This window comes from Canis lupus, chromosome 26 (genome assembly GCF_011100685.1).
Source record: "Canis lupus familiaris isolate Mischka breed German Shepherd chromosome 26, alternate assembly UU_Cfam_GSD_1.0, whole genome shotgun sequence".
Classification (NCBI taxonomy): Eukaryota; Metazoa; Chordata; class Mammalia; order Carnivora; family Canidae; genus Canis; species Canis lupus.
The window spans coordinates 872,440-890,349 of NC_049247.1; the positions used below are offsets into that span (position 1 = coordinate 872,440).

General features: G+C 50.9%; 1 protein-coding gene across 16 annotated transcripts in view; it reads right to left on the reverse strand.

Moving 5' to 3' along the window:
- EP400 (E1A binding protein p400) overlaps window positions 1-17,910 on the reverse strand; it is a 102,970-nt gene that overhangs the window by 5,603 nt on the left and 79,457 nt on the right. For 10 of the 16 annotated variants that reach the window (XM_038574685.1, XM_038574684.1, XM_038574694.1 and 7 more), the window contains 10 exons: window positions 17,360-17,438; window positions 17,020-17,271; window positions 15,926-15,974; window positions 15,742-15,851; window positions 9,009-9,216; window positions 8,708-8,877; window positions 6,704-6,922; window positions 4,662-4,857; window positions 4,129-4,253; window positions 1,983-2,129 (listed from right to left, as the gene is read on the reverse strand). In XM_038574685.1, the coding sequence (XP_038430613.1) occupies window positions 1,983-2,129; window positions 4,129-4,253; window positions 4,662-4,857; window positions 6,704-6,922; window positions 8,708-8,877; window positions 9,009-9,216; window positions 15,742-15,851; window positions 15,926-15,974; window positions 17,020-17,271; window positions 17,360-17,438 (1,555 nt within the window). The remainder of the gene's footprint in view (window positions 1-1,982; window positions 2,130-4,128; window positions 4,254-4,661; window positions 4,858-6,703; window positions 6,923-8,707; window positions 8,878-9,008; window positions 9,217-15,741; window positions 15,852-15,925; window positions 15,975-17,019; window positions 17,272-17,359; window positions 17,439-17,910) is intronic. The other 6 variants (XM_038574698.1, XM_038574697.1, XM_038574696.1 and 3 more) reach the window with 2 other exon arrangements.

The window sequence follows — 17,910 nt, forward strand, 5'->3', positions numbered from 1 at the left end:
ATCTAACATAAAAATAACACAAATAGAAAAAATGAGAAACAAACGCAAAATGAGAGCGGAGAGATTCTAACCTATGTCTGTTAGTGAATGACACAGAAGGACATGGAAGAGACTGTAGCCATCAGCCACAGGGGTGAGCCTGGAGTCATCAGCACAGAGACTGATGGCAGCCTTGAGACTGGGGAAGACACAAAGGAACAAACACTCCCAGCAAACAAGGTGAAGAAGGGAATCTTCTTACTCTACTGAAGGCTGATTCTAAACATTGGACCCTGCACAGTGACCAGAGTGACAGTGATACAGATAAGTGCCTGTGCGTGCCACTCCACCAGGGGCCTGCAGGCCTTGCCAGTGTGGTAAAGCAGGAAGAAAGGGGCAAGGGAAGAGGAAGATGCCAGCCACCACTCGGCACAGGCCACCTGTCCAGGTACCAAGGATGCACTGGGGGCCACAGACCACTGTCAAAGGAACAGGGCTGATCAAGGCAGCCAGATTCAAAAGCCAAGGTGCAAAGAGAAAGGCGCAGACGTCAAACAGAAACTCAGAAACACACTATGACAGAAGTGTCAGGAAACACTAAGTACTGAGGAACCAAACCAGTACAAGGGCTAAGACCTTCCTGGAAAAAAATTTAAAAAACCTGGGCAGAGGGCACTGAAGGAGCCAAACAACAAAGGATGCATGGCACTGATGAGTCTGCACTCAAACTGCAAAGACACAGCCTCCCCCAGATACCCTGAGGGGGTGCAAACTCCAGCTACGTGCCACCCAAGCCTAGTAGTCCTAGCAGTCCTGGTAGGAATCCCAACAGTTCCGTTCATGGTGAGAGCTTAACAAGCTGACTGGAAACTAACAGGAAGTGCAGAGAGCCATGGACAGCAGGATGTTCCTGACAATCCGAGGCGGGCATGCCCCAGGGGCCAAGTCTCACTATATGGCCAATGGGATGGACATGCAGACACCACGGTGCTAAAGAAAGCGCCATGCACAACTACGCACGATTTATGCTAGTGTCGTGCTATGGATCAGAAGAAAGGAGCGTGGAAAACAACAGGGTATTCTAATGGGAAAAAGAAATTGAATTCTCAGTTTTATATTGTCTGGAAAAGCCCATTCCAAGAATGTCAGAAACCTAAGTGTAAAAGAAATTACAAAGTTTTTAGAAGATGAGAACATCAAGACCTCTGGAAGGATTTTTATGCAAGACACAAAAACACTAATCAGAAACAGACTGACAAATTCCGATATTTTAAAACTACTAACTTCTGTTCGTGCACAGACACCACACAGTTCAGTGCGAAGAAGACAGGCCATGAGTGAGGAGAAGCCTGTGAACAGGACTGAGACCTTAAGGCTAACACCCAGAATGGGAACAACGCTGTGACACTCAACAGGCGCTTCACAGAAGAGGAACCCCAACTGACAGCAGAGTCATGCACAGCAGGACTGCAGGAGTCGCCAGGACACACTGGTGTTGGGTGAGGCTGGGTGGAGGCTGGCAGGGCTGGCGCCACTGCAGAAGCCCAACAGACGTGCACACACTCACAGCACCGCACACACGCATGAAGGAGTCACACTGCTGCCGAGAGGTGGGTCCTGTCCCACAGCATGCGTCTCTGCTGCTCCCTGTACCTTCTCTAAGTATCCCCAGGCCAGGAGCAAAGCCAGGAGCAGCCTACGCAGCCATCAGCAGCACAGCAATGGACTGTGTTGACTCACTAACTCCAGGAAGACATCGAGACATGGAGGACACCCCTCAGAGACAGACCTTGGCACGGCCCCCCAGCCACACTGCTGCAATCCAGAGGTAGCAAAGCCAGCGAGGAATGTCAGGGGGCCAGCCATCTTTGAGGAGCTCCATTAATGGGGTGCTGGTTTCATAGGAGTCTGCCCGTCCTTATTCTCTGTAGCCCATATGCTAATCACTCACTTTCCCAGGCACCTCCTGTTCTGTGACCCACCTTATGCTCAGGTGTGCTTACCTGGATCTGCGTCTGCACCTGCTGGGTCCCAGCCAATTTCTGGGCCTGGGAGATGGGTGTGGTAAGGAACTGGGTTTTAAGGGCTGGCTGGGTGGCATAGGTGACCTTCTGTGGTTGGCCTTGAGCAGCAATCTGCTGTGCGGTGATCTGAAGGAAGAAAAATTGCTCCAGGTTACAGCCAGGTGAGGCTGTGACCCCTTCTCAGAACAGGGCCTCCCTGTGGGCCCCCATGGCCCTCATGGCCACAGCATGACCACCTCCCACCCCCAACACTGCCGGCCTTTCACCCATTCCTGAAGCTGCCCCACCAGTGTGCCTGGCCTCCTCTGTTGGGAAGCTCCCTCAGAGACCAGGCTGGAGTTTGTCTCTACATCCTCTGCACATGTGGTGAGGTGTCTGCTCATCAGAGTGAACTTGACCAGAATACAAAAACCATGCACATACACTTTCCTGAATCTAATTTTAAGATCTGGGCATACTTTAAAATACTTAACAAAAGGGATAACAAACCTCTACACACAAACTTTGCATGTTTAACCTAATTTCTAGTTTTCTTTGCTAGAAGAATGCAAATCCTATTCAGAAGGCCATGCATACACAGTCTGTGTGGTTTGTGAAGCCACCGGTACACACAAAGATTTTCCTAATGTCTCAGAAGTTTTCTTTCAAATCCTGTGAACATCAGACCAATGCTATAGCTAAAGGTCTTCCATTTCTCTCCTGGCAGGAAGCTAAGCTTTCTCAATTACCCAGGCCCCACTGCTGGCACCCTTGCCCTCCTGTCATAATGCCTCCAGCATGGCCAGATCTGTGAGCTGTCCTGCATCCCTAAAAGCCCCAAAGCCCAAGGATGTGGTGTGTCCCTCCTGGAACTGTCTGCCATCAGGGAGAAAGTGGCTCCCAGAGACGAGGGTACTGACCACTCTCTTCCATCAGAGGAGACATACCTTTCTTCCTGGCTGTGGCTCTCTCCGGAAGAGAGGAGGAAAGTATCTGAAGGGTACACATCTGGCATGGTGGGCTGCTGCCAGGACAGCGCTTCTTTGGGCCCCATCCTACGCTGCTCTACCATGTCCCAAGTGGTTCTGCCCTTCTTGCCTCACCACCTTCCTTGCTCACGCTGCCATGCCCTCCTAGTGCTCATCGACTCACCCAAGGCTGCCGAGGACTGCTCAACTTTTGACTGTTCCTCTGTCCCCACAACGCAGTGTTGTCAGGGACCGGCAGTATCTCAGCCCCCACCAGATCTGAGCTCAGCTCCTGCAAGCAGGAGCAGCGACACTCAGGGAAGAGCTATCCGACTCTTGTGGGACACTGTACCGTGCCCCACATGCGATGATCAGCTCTGCGACTCTGAGCCTCAGTTTCCTTAAAGTAACATGCAGCCATGCTCTGAAAACTGGCAGCAGATGCCCTCAGAGCTCCCAGCACACACAGGGAGTGATAGCTGCTCCACCCTCAGCCTGTGTGTCCAGCTCCAGTTCACAAACAGCAGGTACAACACTCAGTGCAAGCACCAAACATCATCATCTGCATGCTGGGCTGTATACTACCAGGAAGTACACAAAGCAGAAGTTCTGGATGACAGGGCACCTCACACTCTGCTCCTGTATGTCAGTACAGCATCCGCACAGGGCACAACCTGAACACACGGGCCTACAGGAGGCTCAGCCTGGACACCTGCAACAGCTCAGAGCTAATGCTCAAATGTCAGAGTCAGCGGGACACTGACAGGACTTCACATCAGGCCCCTCTCCCCTTGCTTCCCCTCTCTGCCCTGCACGTACAAACAGGTAAGAATGTTAGTCCCCACCCAGCTCCTGGCCAGGTTCTATCTGTGTGTGCACATCTAGAGCCCAGGCAGTCACACGCGGCGAGCTACACCTGCACCCCTGGACCCCTCTGGCCCTTCCCAGCCATGCAATTCCACAGCTGGCTTCACAGCTCCCCCATGAGCTCCTGTGACCACCTTCTCCCTGCAGGGCCTTTTAGCAGCTCCCACTCCAAGAGCTCTGTAAGCCAAGTGCACAAGCACAGGGTCGTGTGTGGCTCCCGTGCAGCACTCTCTTGTCCATGCGCCCAGCAGGAGGGCCTGGCTCGGCCTGAAGACAGTACAACAGGAGAACCACATGTAGACAGCCGGTACCTTCTGCTGGACTGCTGCAGGGCCCGGAGCGGCCTGCGGCTGGATGGCTTTCTGCTGCTGCACAGCTTGTTGCTTGAGCTTCAGCAGCTGCTGGACATGTACAGGCTGAGCCACGACGGTCTGTCCTGTGAATAGTGAGCCCATCTTTAGTCACAGAGCTCAGTGGGAACAAGGGTCTCAAACCTCCCTGAAGCTCCCTCAACCTCCCTGAAGCTCCCTCCACCTCCCAGACCCACTGAGTTGTTCCCATGGACTACTTTCTGGAACTACGTGAACACAAAACAGCCGTTTTGCAGGTATACTTAAAATGTCTGTGAGCCCATTAGGACGTTCAAACAAACGTGTTTGTTCCAAATGTCAACAGATTAGATCAAGGGCTGAAACTTGTACTAGCCAGAGGGTGCCCTGACATAACTGAAAGGGGCATCTGGCACAAAAGCCAGCAGGGTGGGCATCTGGCACAGCCAGCCAGCCTTGCTCAAGGCTCTCAGTGGGGCAAGTGGGGGAGGGAAGGAGCTGCACATGATAGGCACCTGCGGCTTTCTGTGGCTGCCCAATGGCCACGCTGATCCCAGCAACGTTCATGGGCAGGGTCGTCACACCTGGCGAGGAGACCACGGCCGCAGGCACGGACACCACTGGAGGCTTCGCAAGCGCCACCTGAGCGGGCTGGGGCGCCTGAGCCTGCATCTGCCCTTGCGCCTGCAGCTGCGAAGGGGGAACCCGGGTCTAAACAGTGAAAATAATGGGAGAGTCCAGAGATATTTGGGATACTATGTGTCTTTGCAAACATTTCCCCACAAGAGGTCAAACAGTGAGAAATTTACAGATTCACAAAGGTGAGAAGTGGCTGTCAACTGAAGGGGCACATTTCATTGAGGGCTGCTCTATGCCTAACCCACCACTGGTGAATGCAGGGAAGAGGGCTTAGCAAGACCCACATCTGCTTGTTCACACTGAGGCTCAGACCCTGCTATGTGGCACTGGTCTCCACTGTTCCTCCTTCTGGCTCTTGGACCTCAGAGAGGCCCTATCGATAGCCACATGTCCTACAGACACCCACTCCTCTGGCTACACCTGAAGGTCAGCCTACCGTCCCACCCTCAATCACTGCTAGTGACCACCGCCTGCCGGCACCGCTTTTTGCTACTCAGTCTCCACAATGCCACCAAACACTCGTTTCCTGAAGTTATGCTTCAGAAAGGAAAACAGACCTGTCTTACCTGTATAAGCAAGCACTCAGACTACCTGAGACAACATAGAGAAGTAAAAGAACCCCTAGCCCTAAAACTACCCGCACATGAATGTGAAAACCAGTATTTAGCCCATCAGATGCTGTTCTTACCTGTGTCGCTTGCTATGGTGGGACTCACAAATATCCTGTAGTCTGTTTCTCTGCCTTTTACAACAATCCTTCTCCAAAGTTGCATGCTACCCCAATGTGTGGATGCTCACCACTATTCAGACAACTCTAGCTAATGGGGACCTGTCTCCTCTAACATGACTGAAACAGCAGGACTGCGCGTCCATCTCATTGGATTCGTTCTCTACTTCATGTGAGAATGGAAACAGGACCGCTAGGTAAAGCAGTGAGTGCACTTTGTAGCTCACTGACTAGAAGCCCTCCCAGAGGAGAAGCCAATCTCACATGAGGAGCATGCCTTCCCCATGCCTTGGTTGGCACACAGGGTCAACACCCTTCTCCTTTGAATTTGCATTTCTCGTGAGCACAGATGAAACCAAACTTGCTTTCCCAGTTCCTGTCCGCTTCTACCCTGCTTCTTACAGACATGAAGTGGGGGTGAGGCACACATGAAGCTAAGCCTGAGCATCCTGTGCAAGCTGTAGGGAACTAGCTATCGGATTCGGGCAAGTTACTTACTTGACTGCCTCAGTTTCTGTACCTACTACACACTGGAGTTTATGTGAACATGCCCATGCTGGCTTTAGCGGCAGTCTGTGAGCACTGACCACATGAGAAATACAGAGCCTAGGGAAGTGCCTGGCCTGGAGCAGGGGCCCTGGCATCGGCCATCCCTAGTGCTAGGACAGGGGCTCCCCCAGCAGGGCAGTGTCTGGCCCACAGGACATTTGACTTATACTTGTTGAGTTTAACTGATCTTCCCAGACACTATTTTCACCATGACATTCTGCTCTTGTTCACAAACCTCGAGTCTCTGCCTACAGAACAGTGATACCAGAGCCTGGTGTTCAGGCCTCGCCCACCTCCCTACACAGGTCCCATTCACCATAACCTATGCTCCAACTGCATGGGCCTCACCCCCATAGAAACCTCGCCCTTGTGCACAGCCCAGCCCGCCCCCACCTCCTCCAGCTGCCCAGCCCATGAGCTCTGTGATGCTCACGTCCTGGGAAGCAGGATGACATAAGTGCCCCCACGTGTCGTGTTTCATCCTCTCTGAGGACAACTTAAGCTCTTGGGGGAAAGCGCACATCTTCTACTTTCCTTGTAGATCTGCCAGAACACCTAACACGGTCCTCAGCAAGCAGTAACATTCAATTAAATGTTAAAAGACATAGCTTTGGAAAAACAAATGTATCAACCGGAACTTACGAGCCGGGCCACCTGGAGGTTGGCCACGGTGGTGCCCGTGAGCAGGGCTCCGGGCCGCGGGGCCGTGACCGTGGCCAGCTGGGGGCTCTGCTGCGGCGTGGGTGGCGGGGCCTGCACTTGCACTTGTGTAGCGGGCTGTGGGGGCCCTGGCGGGGCCTGCGGTGGGGGGGCCTGCTGGGGCAGCTGCAGTTTCTGCTTCTGCATTTTGATCAGATGTTCCTAAAACCCAGATAAAGTAGCTTTTCATCAATATTAACTGCATTCCATTTCTTATAAATCTTGGTTTTAAGTTACTATTGTACTATCCATTAAATACCAAGGTAGACAGCTGCTAACACACAACATGCAAACCATCCTCCAGAAGCTTTCTGACATTTTCAAATGTTCCTTTATTAAAAACTAGCATATCACTGATGATAACCAGAAATGGTGATTCTGACAGGTCAGTAAATTCATAGCAAAATTTCTCAGTTTTTCTCACTTACAAACAAGTTGATTTAAGTCTGTAGTACTATAAAATTTTAGAAAGTCTTAAAATCATGGTCCTTCCTGAATTTTTGAAATTTATTATAAGATGTGTATCAGTTCTCAACTTTTTATTCTATTCGTTTCCAAATGAATACTTAGTTGATAAATAAATCTCATGTCTTGAGACACCTGGATGGCTCAGTGGTTGAGCATCTGCCTTCAGCTCGGGGTGTGATCCCGGAGTCCTGGGATCGAGTCCCGCATCGGGCTCCCTGCATGGAGCCTGCGTCTTCCTCTGCCTGTCTCTTCCTCTCTCTCTGTGTCTCTCATGAATTAAAAAAAAAAAAAAAAAAAATCTGTCTTTAAAAGAAGTGAAAACATAAAGATGTCAAAATAGCTCAAAAATATTTCAAGGAATCAATTTTCTTTTTAGAAAACTACTGGGTAGTTCATGACTACCAGATCTCTCTCGACATGCTGAAAACAGTAAGGACTCTGAAATTGAGGAGAGGGCAGAGTGGAGAATCCAGGCACAGGCAAACAAGCGGCTAAGTGGGGCTCTGGCAGCTGAAGGAGGGCATGCAAGGGCACGAGCCAGCTCTCATATCCTGGGGAGAAGCAGGAAGGGGAGGACAGGCCATACATGTGTGTGTGTGGGGGGGCGGGGGGGGGGGGAGGTGCTGGGCCAGTAACTTTAAAATTCAGCGCTGTCTCCCAGACTTCCACAGTGACAGGCATGTTCTAGATCTGGCCTGTACAATATGCTAGCCACAGCCACACATGGCCACTGCACCCTTGAAATGTGGCTGGTGCAACGGAGGAGGTGAATGGTTTACTTGGTTGCATTTCCTTCCTCTGGCGCATATCCCAGGGCCTCACTAGTCAAGTCTCAGCTCAGGGCCTACATGCCCTCACAGCCCTCCAGCACGCCCCCTTGTCCCCTCTGTAATGGAGAAGGAGCAGGCCCAAGGTCAGGTACTTACTGTGGCAGGCCTGGCAACTAGATGGAGCTCTACAATACTATCTCATGTCTACATATGTTTGTCCACTCACTTTCCATACCAAGCAAGAATACTTCTCCATGTTGGCAGGAATACAGTATTTCCTTTCAAAATGAATTCATTTACATACATAGCTGCACAGGTTGTGCAGAGGGTGGCAACAATCAGGACTGTCTGTACTCAGCACTGCAAATGAACTACACATGAAGAAACCAAGTATGCAACACTTCATCTCTGAGACTGTCATTTCCCACCAGCATGTTCTCCAGCTGGGAATGGAACCAGGCTGCCTTCTACTTCTCGGGAGCCTGAACTGCTGCCCAGAGCACCAGACAGCAAGCAGAAAGACAAGTCTCCAGAGCGCGGTCAATAGGCCACGTGACCATGAAGTGGCACTGCGTGGAAAGCCATTTTTAGGGACAATACAAGCACACTTCCCACAAAGACAACAGCAGACCTGTGCAAAATATACTTCCAACTAGGTGACACATGAGGCCTCGGGCAGTGAGTGTGTGGTTTCCTACAAGATACTCACCGGGGTCAACTTGCCGACAGCTTTGATCTGTGCCGGTGACGGGGCCTGGCCCTGAATCTGCGGGACCTGCACCTGAGAGGGCGGTGGCGGTGGGGGCTGCTGCTGCTGCTGCCGGAGAAGCTGGAAGTGTGCAGGTGTGATGGCCTTCCCAGGCAGCTGCACTCCTGTGGCTGGGAGAGGGTGCTATGTTACTCGGCGCACGCACATGGCCTGCCCCTTCTCCCACAACAGATGCATGCTCGTGTCCTCACCAGTTCAAACATTAAGACGGGTCACACAGGAAAATCCCACCTGCCCTTACCTTGCGACACCTGAGTCACCAAAGACCGGGTCGGAGTCTGTACTGGAGTCAGGCTGGTAGTGACCACAGCTGAGGCTGTCACAGAAGTAACTGCTCGAACACCCTGGGTTGGTGCCAGCGACACAAGGTCGGATGTGGCTGTGGCCGGGGAGCCAACCGCTCGAGGCTGGGTGTGGACTACCTGGGCAGGAGCAGAGCCTCCAGAGGTCTGCAAGAAGCAACAGGGAAGCCGTCAGGTCACTCCACGCTATCCTTCAAGGCTTCCATGTATACTAGAGAACACAAGAGGACACCCATCTCTAAACCTGAGGAAAAGGAAGCACTCTCCAGAGCTCAGTGCTTTCACAAACTGAATGAATGATGGAGTACGCTGCACCTGTGCCTTGAGCTTCAAAGTGCGTCAGTCACCACAGAAAAACCGTTTCAGATGGCAACACTCCTATTCCCATTCTAAAAGGCTGCCCTGTCCCTCTGTTGTCACTTGAAAGAGTCTGGTCCCCAGGAACATTGTGAGGTTCTGACTATCCTCCAGATGCCTGTGCTCACTTCCCCAAACACACAGTGTAAGGTCTTGCTCTCCACCACTGCCCCTTTCCCACTGCCCTTTCTCCCACTTAAGGCTTCTTTTGAGCAGCCCTGCTGCCTCCTGTGCCCCACACTGATCCTTGGAGCCACAGCCACACCAGTCCCACCACAAACTGGACAGACCCCACTGATTCCACCTCTGAGACTGCCCATGAACATGGCACTTAAAACAAACAAACAAACAAACATGGCACTTGCCTCTGCTGGCCCCTCAGTTTGGGCGGTCAGGACATTCTTCCAGACCGTGTAGCTCACTCCTAGCCCTTCCACATGTCCCTACTCCTGTGTTTAGTTAACTCCAATATCACAATCTGTGTTTCCTATTCAACCCACCTGGCTCCATGTGTCTTCAATCTCCTTTCCTGCCTTCATTCACAGCATTTTTTTCCTCCTCCCACTTTTCCCTCCCAAAGTTTGGAAGTTACACTTTTTATTCTTTTGGTGACTCACCTAAAAATTATACCACCTGGGTGGCTCATGTCATGATCTCAGGGTCCTGGGATCAGCCTCTGCGTCGTAGGGCTCCCTGCTCAGCAGGGAGTCTGCTTCTCCCTCTTCCTCTGCCCCTCCCCCACACTGAAGCTCTCGCGCATGCTCTCTCTCAGATTAAAAAAATTATACCATGAGTACTTGCCAAAGTCACATCAACAGTCTCACATTTTTCCTGAACAAGAAGAGTTCAGAGCATCTCAGCACCTTGGGCCTTGGCTCACTACAGACCACTGTTCCTGTGTAGCACACTGGTTCTATCAGCCCTGCAGGGAGTTTCGGCTGCTGTGAGATCAGTCTCCACCTTGACTGTCCATGCGCTTACTCCCTCTGCCTCGAGCTTGTCCTCTAGTACAGACCCACCTGCTGCTAGCTCTGTGCTCTTTCGGTGTTTTCAAAAGAGGCAGAGTACCGGGGTCAGGTGTGACTTTCTTTCATTAGCACACAGATGTCATTGCAGAGGCTCTGAGGAGGAGGCTGCTGTGTCTCTGGCTGCTCTGGATCCTCTCTGCTGTCCACACTGTGCAGGCGTGGGCTCCTTTCCACCGTCCTGGGTCAGGCTTAGTGGGAATTTCTATATACACTGCTCAGTGTCACTGCTCAGTTCTGGAAAACTCTCACATCTTCTATACTGCCTTTGGCCGCCCTCCTCCCCAACTGAACTCTGAGCTGGCCTTCTGCGGCCTCACATGCACCCTTCTGTGCAGCCCTTGCTGTCACCCTGCACTGCATTCAGGATGGCATCTCCTGACTTATCCCTGGTTCACTCATTCTCTTCTCAATGGTGTATAAACACAGCCCATTACCAGAGTTTTTTCCCCCAATTCTGATAACCATACTTTTCATTTCCAGAAGTCCTCTATTGTCAATCCTTGAACACTGTGGGGGTAACAGGTGCCAAGCCCTCTGCACAGTTGAAAATCCACATATAAGTTTTTTGACACCCCAAAACCTTAACTGGAGGCCTTATGAACACATACTTCGTATGTTGCGTGTGTTACATGCTGCATTCTTACAGTAAGTGAAGCTAGAGACAAGAAACCAGAACGGCCCCTGGCGCTGTCAGAGGAGTGTGCGGCTCCTGGTCTCGGGGTCATGAGTTTGAGCCTTGCATTGGGCTCCACACTTGGCATGAAGCCTACTTAAAAAAAAAAAAAAAAAAAAAAAAAAAGGGCAAGCAAGCAAGCACAGCTCTTTTGCAATCGATGCCCACAGTCTCCACTATCTCAGGTGGGAATGTCTGCCCACCGTCTGTTGCTTCCACTGGAGTCACTCTTTCCTCCTGTGCTTGGTTATTTTCTACCACGTGCCACTCACTACATTGGAGAATCACCTGCAGAGGTTCTAGGGAATCTAGAGAGAAGGCAAGTTGCTCCAGAGCACCTGCACCTGCTCTGGCCACCTACCCTGGAACACCGCCCACCCAGGTCCACTTCACAGGCTGCAAGGGGTGTGGGCACCCTTTGAATGCCACGTCTGCTCTAGCTGCAAACTGACAGAAGGCTGGTGTGTGGCTGCAGCTCTGCAGGGCTGCAGCTCTGCAGGCTTGTCCCATCCAGCCTGTCCAGACCCTCTGCTAACGGCAGGGTGGAGGGCAGGCGGGGTTTACTTCTGCTCCAGCCCTGCCCCAAGGGCTCAGGCTCCGACTCCTGGCTTAGCACCTCCCTTCTGTCTCTCCCCTGGAATGGGCCAGCTAGAGTCGCCTGTCCCACAAGGTAAAATGTGCTCTGCATCAGACCCTGCCTCACTGCACTATTATTCTGGCTTTCTTCTCTTAGATTTTGCCTTAATAATTTTTGTCAGCTCCTTAAAATTTTTAAAAAGATTAATAAACATGTTTCTATCCAATTTTAGTTTGTTTCATTTAGAGAATAGTATAAATAACTCACTTCACTTTATTACCATAAACAGAAATCCATTCCTGGACTTCCAAAGTGGTTTTTACTCTGCCCTATTCTGCCCGAATCCCGTCTACTACACACCTGTCACATCTCTGCTCAGAGACTATCAAGGGCTCCCAGCTGCCTAGTGAACAAAATTCGTATTCTTTAGCCAGATATCCAAACTCTATGACCACTCATGGTGCCAAGCACACACAGCCATGCAGAGCCTCCCAGTGGGTGCAGGAGCCACTGCTTCTCTGTTAATACATTTGTTTGTGCCCCCTTTAAACAGACCTACTTGATGTGCCTTGAACACACCACACACCTTTCTGGGCTGAAGAGCCATGTGTGTGGATGACACTGTCCTGCTCTTGGGAGCCCAGAAGGCCCACCCTGTCATCTGTACCCTTCATGGTCCAGCTCCAGGACTAGAAGAGCCCTAGGAAAGCATGCCATGTGTCTGACTCCAATTTCTATTCCTATATCACAAGGAAGAGTATATTGTTTGTAAGATCTACTCAAAAAATACATCATGGATGAACTACTTTATCTTCCAAAAATACCACACATAGCATTAGGTCTTATTCAAAATAAAACATGAAGTGCAATGACTTGAGCATTGCACTCTCATATGGGGAATGGTATTGGTCACAGAGAATGGTTTTAACGCCACATGCCTACCTAATAGCCTTTGTTATTTATTAAGATGGCTGAATCACAAGTGGTTTATTGCAAAGGTTAAAGAAAAATAAATAAAATAAATCTAAGCCACACTCTAGAAAAACTTTTAATACATGTTGTGTTACTTAGAGAATATTCTAATTTTTTTAAGCAAGATTTATTGAAGTATAATTTACATACAGTACAATTTACCCACTCCAGGTATACGAACCTATGGTAGCCACCACAATCCAGACACAGAACATATTCTGTTTCCTGTCTCTATGATTTTGCCTTTTTCACGTTAAATGGAATCATGAAGCATACGAGGTTTTTTGAAACTGTCCTCACAGTAAAATGTGTTTTAGAGTCGCCCACCTCATTGTCTGGCCCAGCAGCTCACTCTCTTGTATCGTTGGGTAGTCCTAGATAGTGCCCATGTATCCACCAGAGGCTGTCTGGGTTTCTTTTCTTTTTTTTTTTAAGATTTATTTATTTATTCATTCAGAGAGAGCGGAGAGAGAGGCAGAGACACAGGCAGAGGGAGAAGCAGGCTCCATGCAGGGAGCCCGATGTGGGACTCGATCCCGGGTCTCCAGGATCACACCCCAGGCTGCAGGCGGCGCTAAACCACTGCGCCACTGGGGCTGCCCGTCTGGGTTTCTTTCTTACTAATTATACTTACTCTTTTTTAGTAAGTATAATTATAAATAAAGTATAATTATAAATCAAGCTACTGTATACACTCATGCTCAGGTTTTTTCGTGCAGATGTATGTTTTTACTTCCCTGAGGGAAAATCTAGGTGTGGAAGTGCTATGTTGTACAGTAAGTGTACGTTTCATTTTATCAGAAGTGGCCAATTTCCCACTTGATGCTAATATTCTGTGTGCTGACTGTGGGCTCCAGTCAGGTTGCTTCATTGCCAGTGTTTGCTACAGCCAGGTTTTTGTTTCTAAAGCCCAGAGATGTGTGGTGGCATTTCACTGTGGTTAGTTTTTCACTGGGGGCAGGCGCAGAGGGAAAGGGAAGGGATCATAAGCAGGTGCCATGCCCAGCACACAGCCCAATCCCATGATTGAGTTCACGACCTGCGCTGGAACAATAGTCGGACGCTCTCCTGACTGAGCCCCCCAAGGTCCTATCTCACTGTGGTTTTCCCACGACTCCCCTGATGCTAATATGTTGAAGATCTCTTCACATTTGTTTGCTATCCCTGTTGCTTCTTTGGTGAGATAACCACTTAAATCTTTATCCATGTTTTACAGTGTATTTTCTTTTTTTTAATAAATTAATTTTTTATTGGTGTTCAATTTACCAACATACAGAATAACACCCAGTGCTCATCCCGTCAAGTGCCCCCCTCAGTGCCCGCCACCCATTCACCCCCACCCCCTGCCCTCCTCCCCTTCCACCACACTTAGTTCGTTTCCCAGAGTTAGGAGTCTTTATGTTCTGTCTCCCTTTATTTCTTTTTTTTAATAAAATAATTTTTATTGGTGTTCAGTTTGCCAGCATACAGAATAACACCCAGTGCTCATCCCGTCAAGTGCCCCCCTCAGTGCCCATCACCCAGTAACCCCAACCCCCCGCCCTCCTCCCCTTCCACCACCCCTAGTTCGTTTCCCAGAGTTAGGAGTCTTTATGTTCTGTCTCCCTTTCTGATATTTCCCACACATTTCTTCTCCCTTCCCTTATGTTCCCTTTCACTATTATTTATATTCCCCAAAGAATGAGAACATTACAGTGTATTTTCATATTACTGAAGAATCCTCATTTAATCTGCAAACTTGTCCTTTATCATGTGTCCTACAAATATTTCCCATACTCTCCACTGTCTTCATATTTTTCAAACAACATGTGTCACTGATTTTTGATGATGACCACTTAATTTTTCTTTCATGATTCACAGGCTTTGGGATCCTAGGACATCTCTGCCTAAACTAAGGGAGCAAAGATGTTGTCCTGTGATTTTCATCAAAAAGTCTTATCATTTTGTATTTTACACTTAGGTCAATGATCCATCTTGATGGACTTTTCATACCTAGCGTAGGCTACAGGCCCCGGCTCCTGGTCTTGCACATAGCTACGCAGCTCTTCCAGTACCACTTATTGGAAAGACTACCCTTTCTCCTTGTATCCCTTTGGCACTCTTAATGAAAATCAGTTGACTACATACATGGGGGTTTATTTCTGGGCCTTGTATCCTATTCTATGGAGCTATGTCTGTCCCTTTGCCAAGGCCACCCTGTCTGGATTACTACAACAACTGAACTTTACAGAAAAGACACTTTTCAGAACCCGACAGGGCCACCCTTCTACTTATCAGAACAGTGCTCAGGCAGGGCACATGTTGCCCTTGGATGTGTACCTAACCTGAAAAAGGAGACACAAATTTAATCTCTTCAATCTCAGTTGTTTATTTCTGCTGTTTATAGTGAAGCACTGGAGGCAAGGACATGGGCTGCATCTGTGGATGAGTGCAAGGTTTCCGCTGGTTCTGTGCTCAGAGGGTCTGACAGGGCTGTCCTGATGCCCAGGTTTGACACCTCCCTGCTTCCCACACATAGGTCTGGACCATCCCTCTTGTGCTCCACCTGGCCCCTACACACTCTGACAATCATGCGATGGCACCTGGTGTGGTACCATGCCCTCCTCCGGTCCAGTTTCCCAAAGAGCGCCCATCTCTGCACCCCCATATCTCCCAAGAGTAAACCTGTCACGTGGTACATGAGGAATCCTAGCAGTAGAGTCAGCAGTACACCCTCAACCCTGCCTTTCTCCTCCTAGAATCGCTGTAGGTAGGGATTTCCATACCACACACTCCCTTAGCAAGAGCACCATGTGAGCCATTTCCTAAACCCCTGAATGTTCACATTATCTTAGGAAATTCAAGCTGTGTCAGTACTTCCTGCATTGCTGGGATATTTCTCTACAAAGCAAACAACTTCCTGGGTACCCAGGAGGCTCCGTTGGAAGAGCATATGACTCTTGATCATGAGTTTGAGCCCCATGTTGGGTGTTGAGATTACTTAAGAAAAATTTTTTAAATTAGAAAACAATTGGGTCCTAGGTCACGCAGGCTACTGAAAGTGCCCAGGGGCAGGGATGACTCACAGTCAAGGCTCCTGGTGCCACAGGCGAAGCAAGGCGCTTGTTAATGGACTGGAAGGTGGCAGCAGGGACCCCAGCGATGGTGTTGACGATGACATTTCCGCTCACTGTGCCTGCAGGGAGAGACCTGTGAGGCAGGAGCACAGGAAAACACTGATTTCTGATGGGGGCATCCCAGGCTTCTTACCCGTTGGCATGCTTGTCCCCGTGACAGATGTTTTAATGGCTCCGGCCTGCTGGAAAGAGAAAAGCATTTGAATTGGAGCACAAGCTCTCCCCTTCACAAAACCTCCAAATGTTTCCACTTCGTCAGAATCATGTCCACACTCCTGCCTGACTACACGGCCACACGGGCCCCCCACCATTCCCTGCCCCCATGCCCCATGCCAGTTCTGTCCCTTAGTCACAGAGCTCTGGCCTCACCTGCCCTCATGACCCCACCCCTGCCCCCCAAGCTTGGGGCCTCTGGTCTTACTGCTGAGGCTCTCTACTGATGGACTACCATCACTCAGGCCGCAGCCCAGGGCCAGGAGGCCCCGCACAGAGTCCCTCCCTAACCACCCACCACTCCACTCACAGGCCATGGGAGCTGGGGCTGAGGGAGCGTGCTTTCTGACCAAAGAGCTAAACTGCCCAGGCTGACGCAGCAATCCCACCCACCATGGCCAAAAGAACCATAAACAAGGCTGGACCACTCCCACACCTGGCTGGCAGTGCCAGGCAGCAGGGTTTCCCCATGCAGTCCCAGGCATCCTCCCCACAGGTGACTGCGACATCCGTGTCACACAGACATGGGCACACAGAGCAAGGGAGTATACCGGGGCATGACAGCCGCAGCACAGGCTGCATGAGATCACGAGTCTGCCTTTCTTCCCCTTTCCTGTGTGTTTTTAACCCATCTTCTCTGATGGGCACTAAAGATGTATGCACACGCGAGTGCAAGAGTCAGAAGGAAAGCTTGCATGTTGGCACAAACAGTATCAGCTCTGCACCTCTGCAGTATCAGCTCTGCACCTCTGCAGGGTGACGTTGACACTGACATCTCACAAATCCCACCTAACTCCAAACTTCCTGGGTCCCTCCACCTCCCAAACCTCCACTAACTAACCTGGCCTGCCTAGAGCAGCCAAAGCAGGTGAGGGCGCCCCTTTGCTCACTCACTCCCCCACCAGGGAAAGTCTTGGCCTTCTGTGGTCTCTGAGGAAGACATACTGGCGTCTGAACAAACCCTCCCACCCGTGTCCCCGCAGGTGTCCGCGGCCAGGAGAGGCACCTTCTTACCAGCACAGCGGCGCTGCCCACTGTTGTGATCGCGGGAGGCACCTTCGGTGGGGGCTGTGTGGGCTGCGCCTGGGGCTGCGCCTGGGCCTGCGGTTGGACGGCTGGCGGTCCTGCAGGCTGCTGGCTGCCTGCCGCCTGAGACTGGGGCAGAGGTGGGGGAGGCTGCTGGGGTGGCGGGGGCTGCGGCTGTGGTGGGGGTGGTGGGGGCTGTGCCACGGGTGGCTGCTGCGCCTTCTGCTGATCGGCCAGCGCCTACAGAAGCAGAGAGGAGAGGGGCTATGGGGACAAGCCCACCACGCCCACCACCCCAGCCACGTCCAGGAGGCCCTAGCGCCTACACCTTTTTCTCTTTGGCAATTCGCTCTGCTCGGAGAGATGCAACCTGAATGGGAGGCAGTGGTTTGTCGTAGTTGATCCCGCTGAAAGACAACAGCAGAAACAGAAAATAAATGGACACAGTCTAAGGAAGACGAACACTCGAGAAACCCAAAGCTCTTGCCTCCCAAGCTGCCAGGTGGTAGGAGGCAGCTCCAATCAAGCTCCCTCACAAAAGAAAAAAAGCTGCATGGGTCATCTAAGACCATGTCTCCCATTCCCTTTTGACACAGAACCTTCCAGAAAACAGACCTGGGCCACCACAGTAACACACGGTACTATGTGGATATCAGGTGCCCCGGAAATGTGTGCGAGTGCACCTCACGGTGAACTGCCTGCCCCTCCAACCCAGCCTACCAAACTGCGGCCCTACTTCAGGTTAGGCCTCCCCTCTCTTCCCAATGGAGCATCAGCCCTCCTCCGAGGAGCTGTCCATAGCCTGTGTCCCCAGGTCCCACTCTGGCCTGCCAGAAGCCCATGTGTCCATGAAAACTGAGGTCAGGGCCCAGGCTGCAT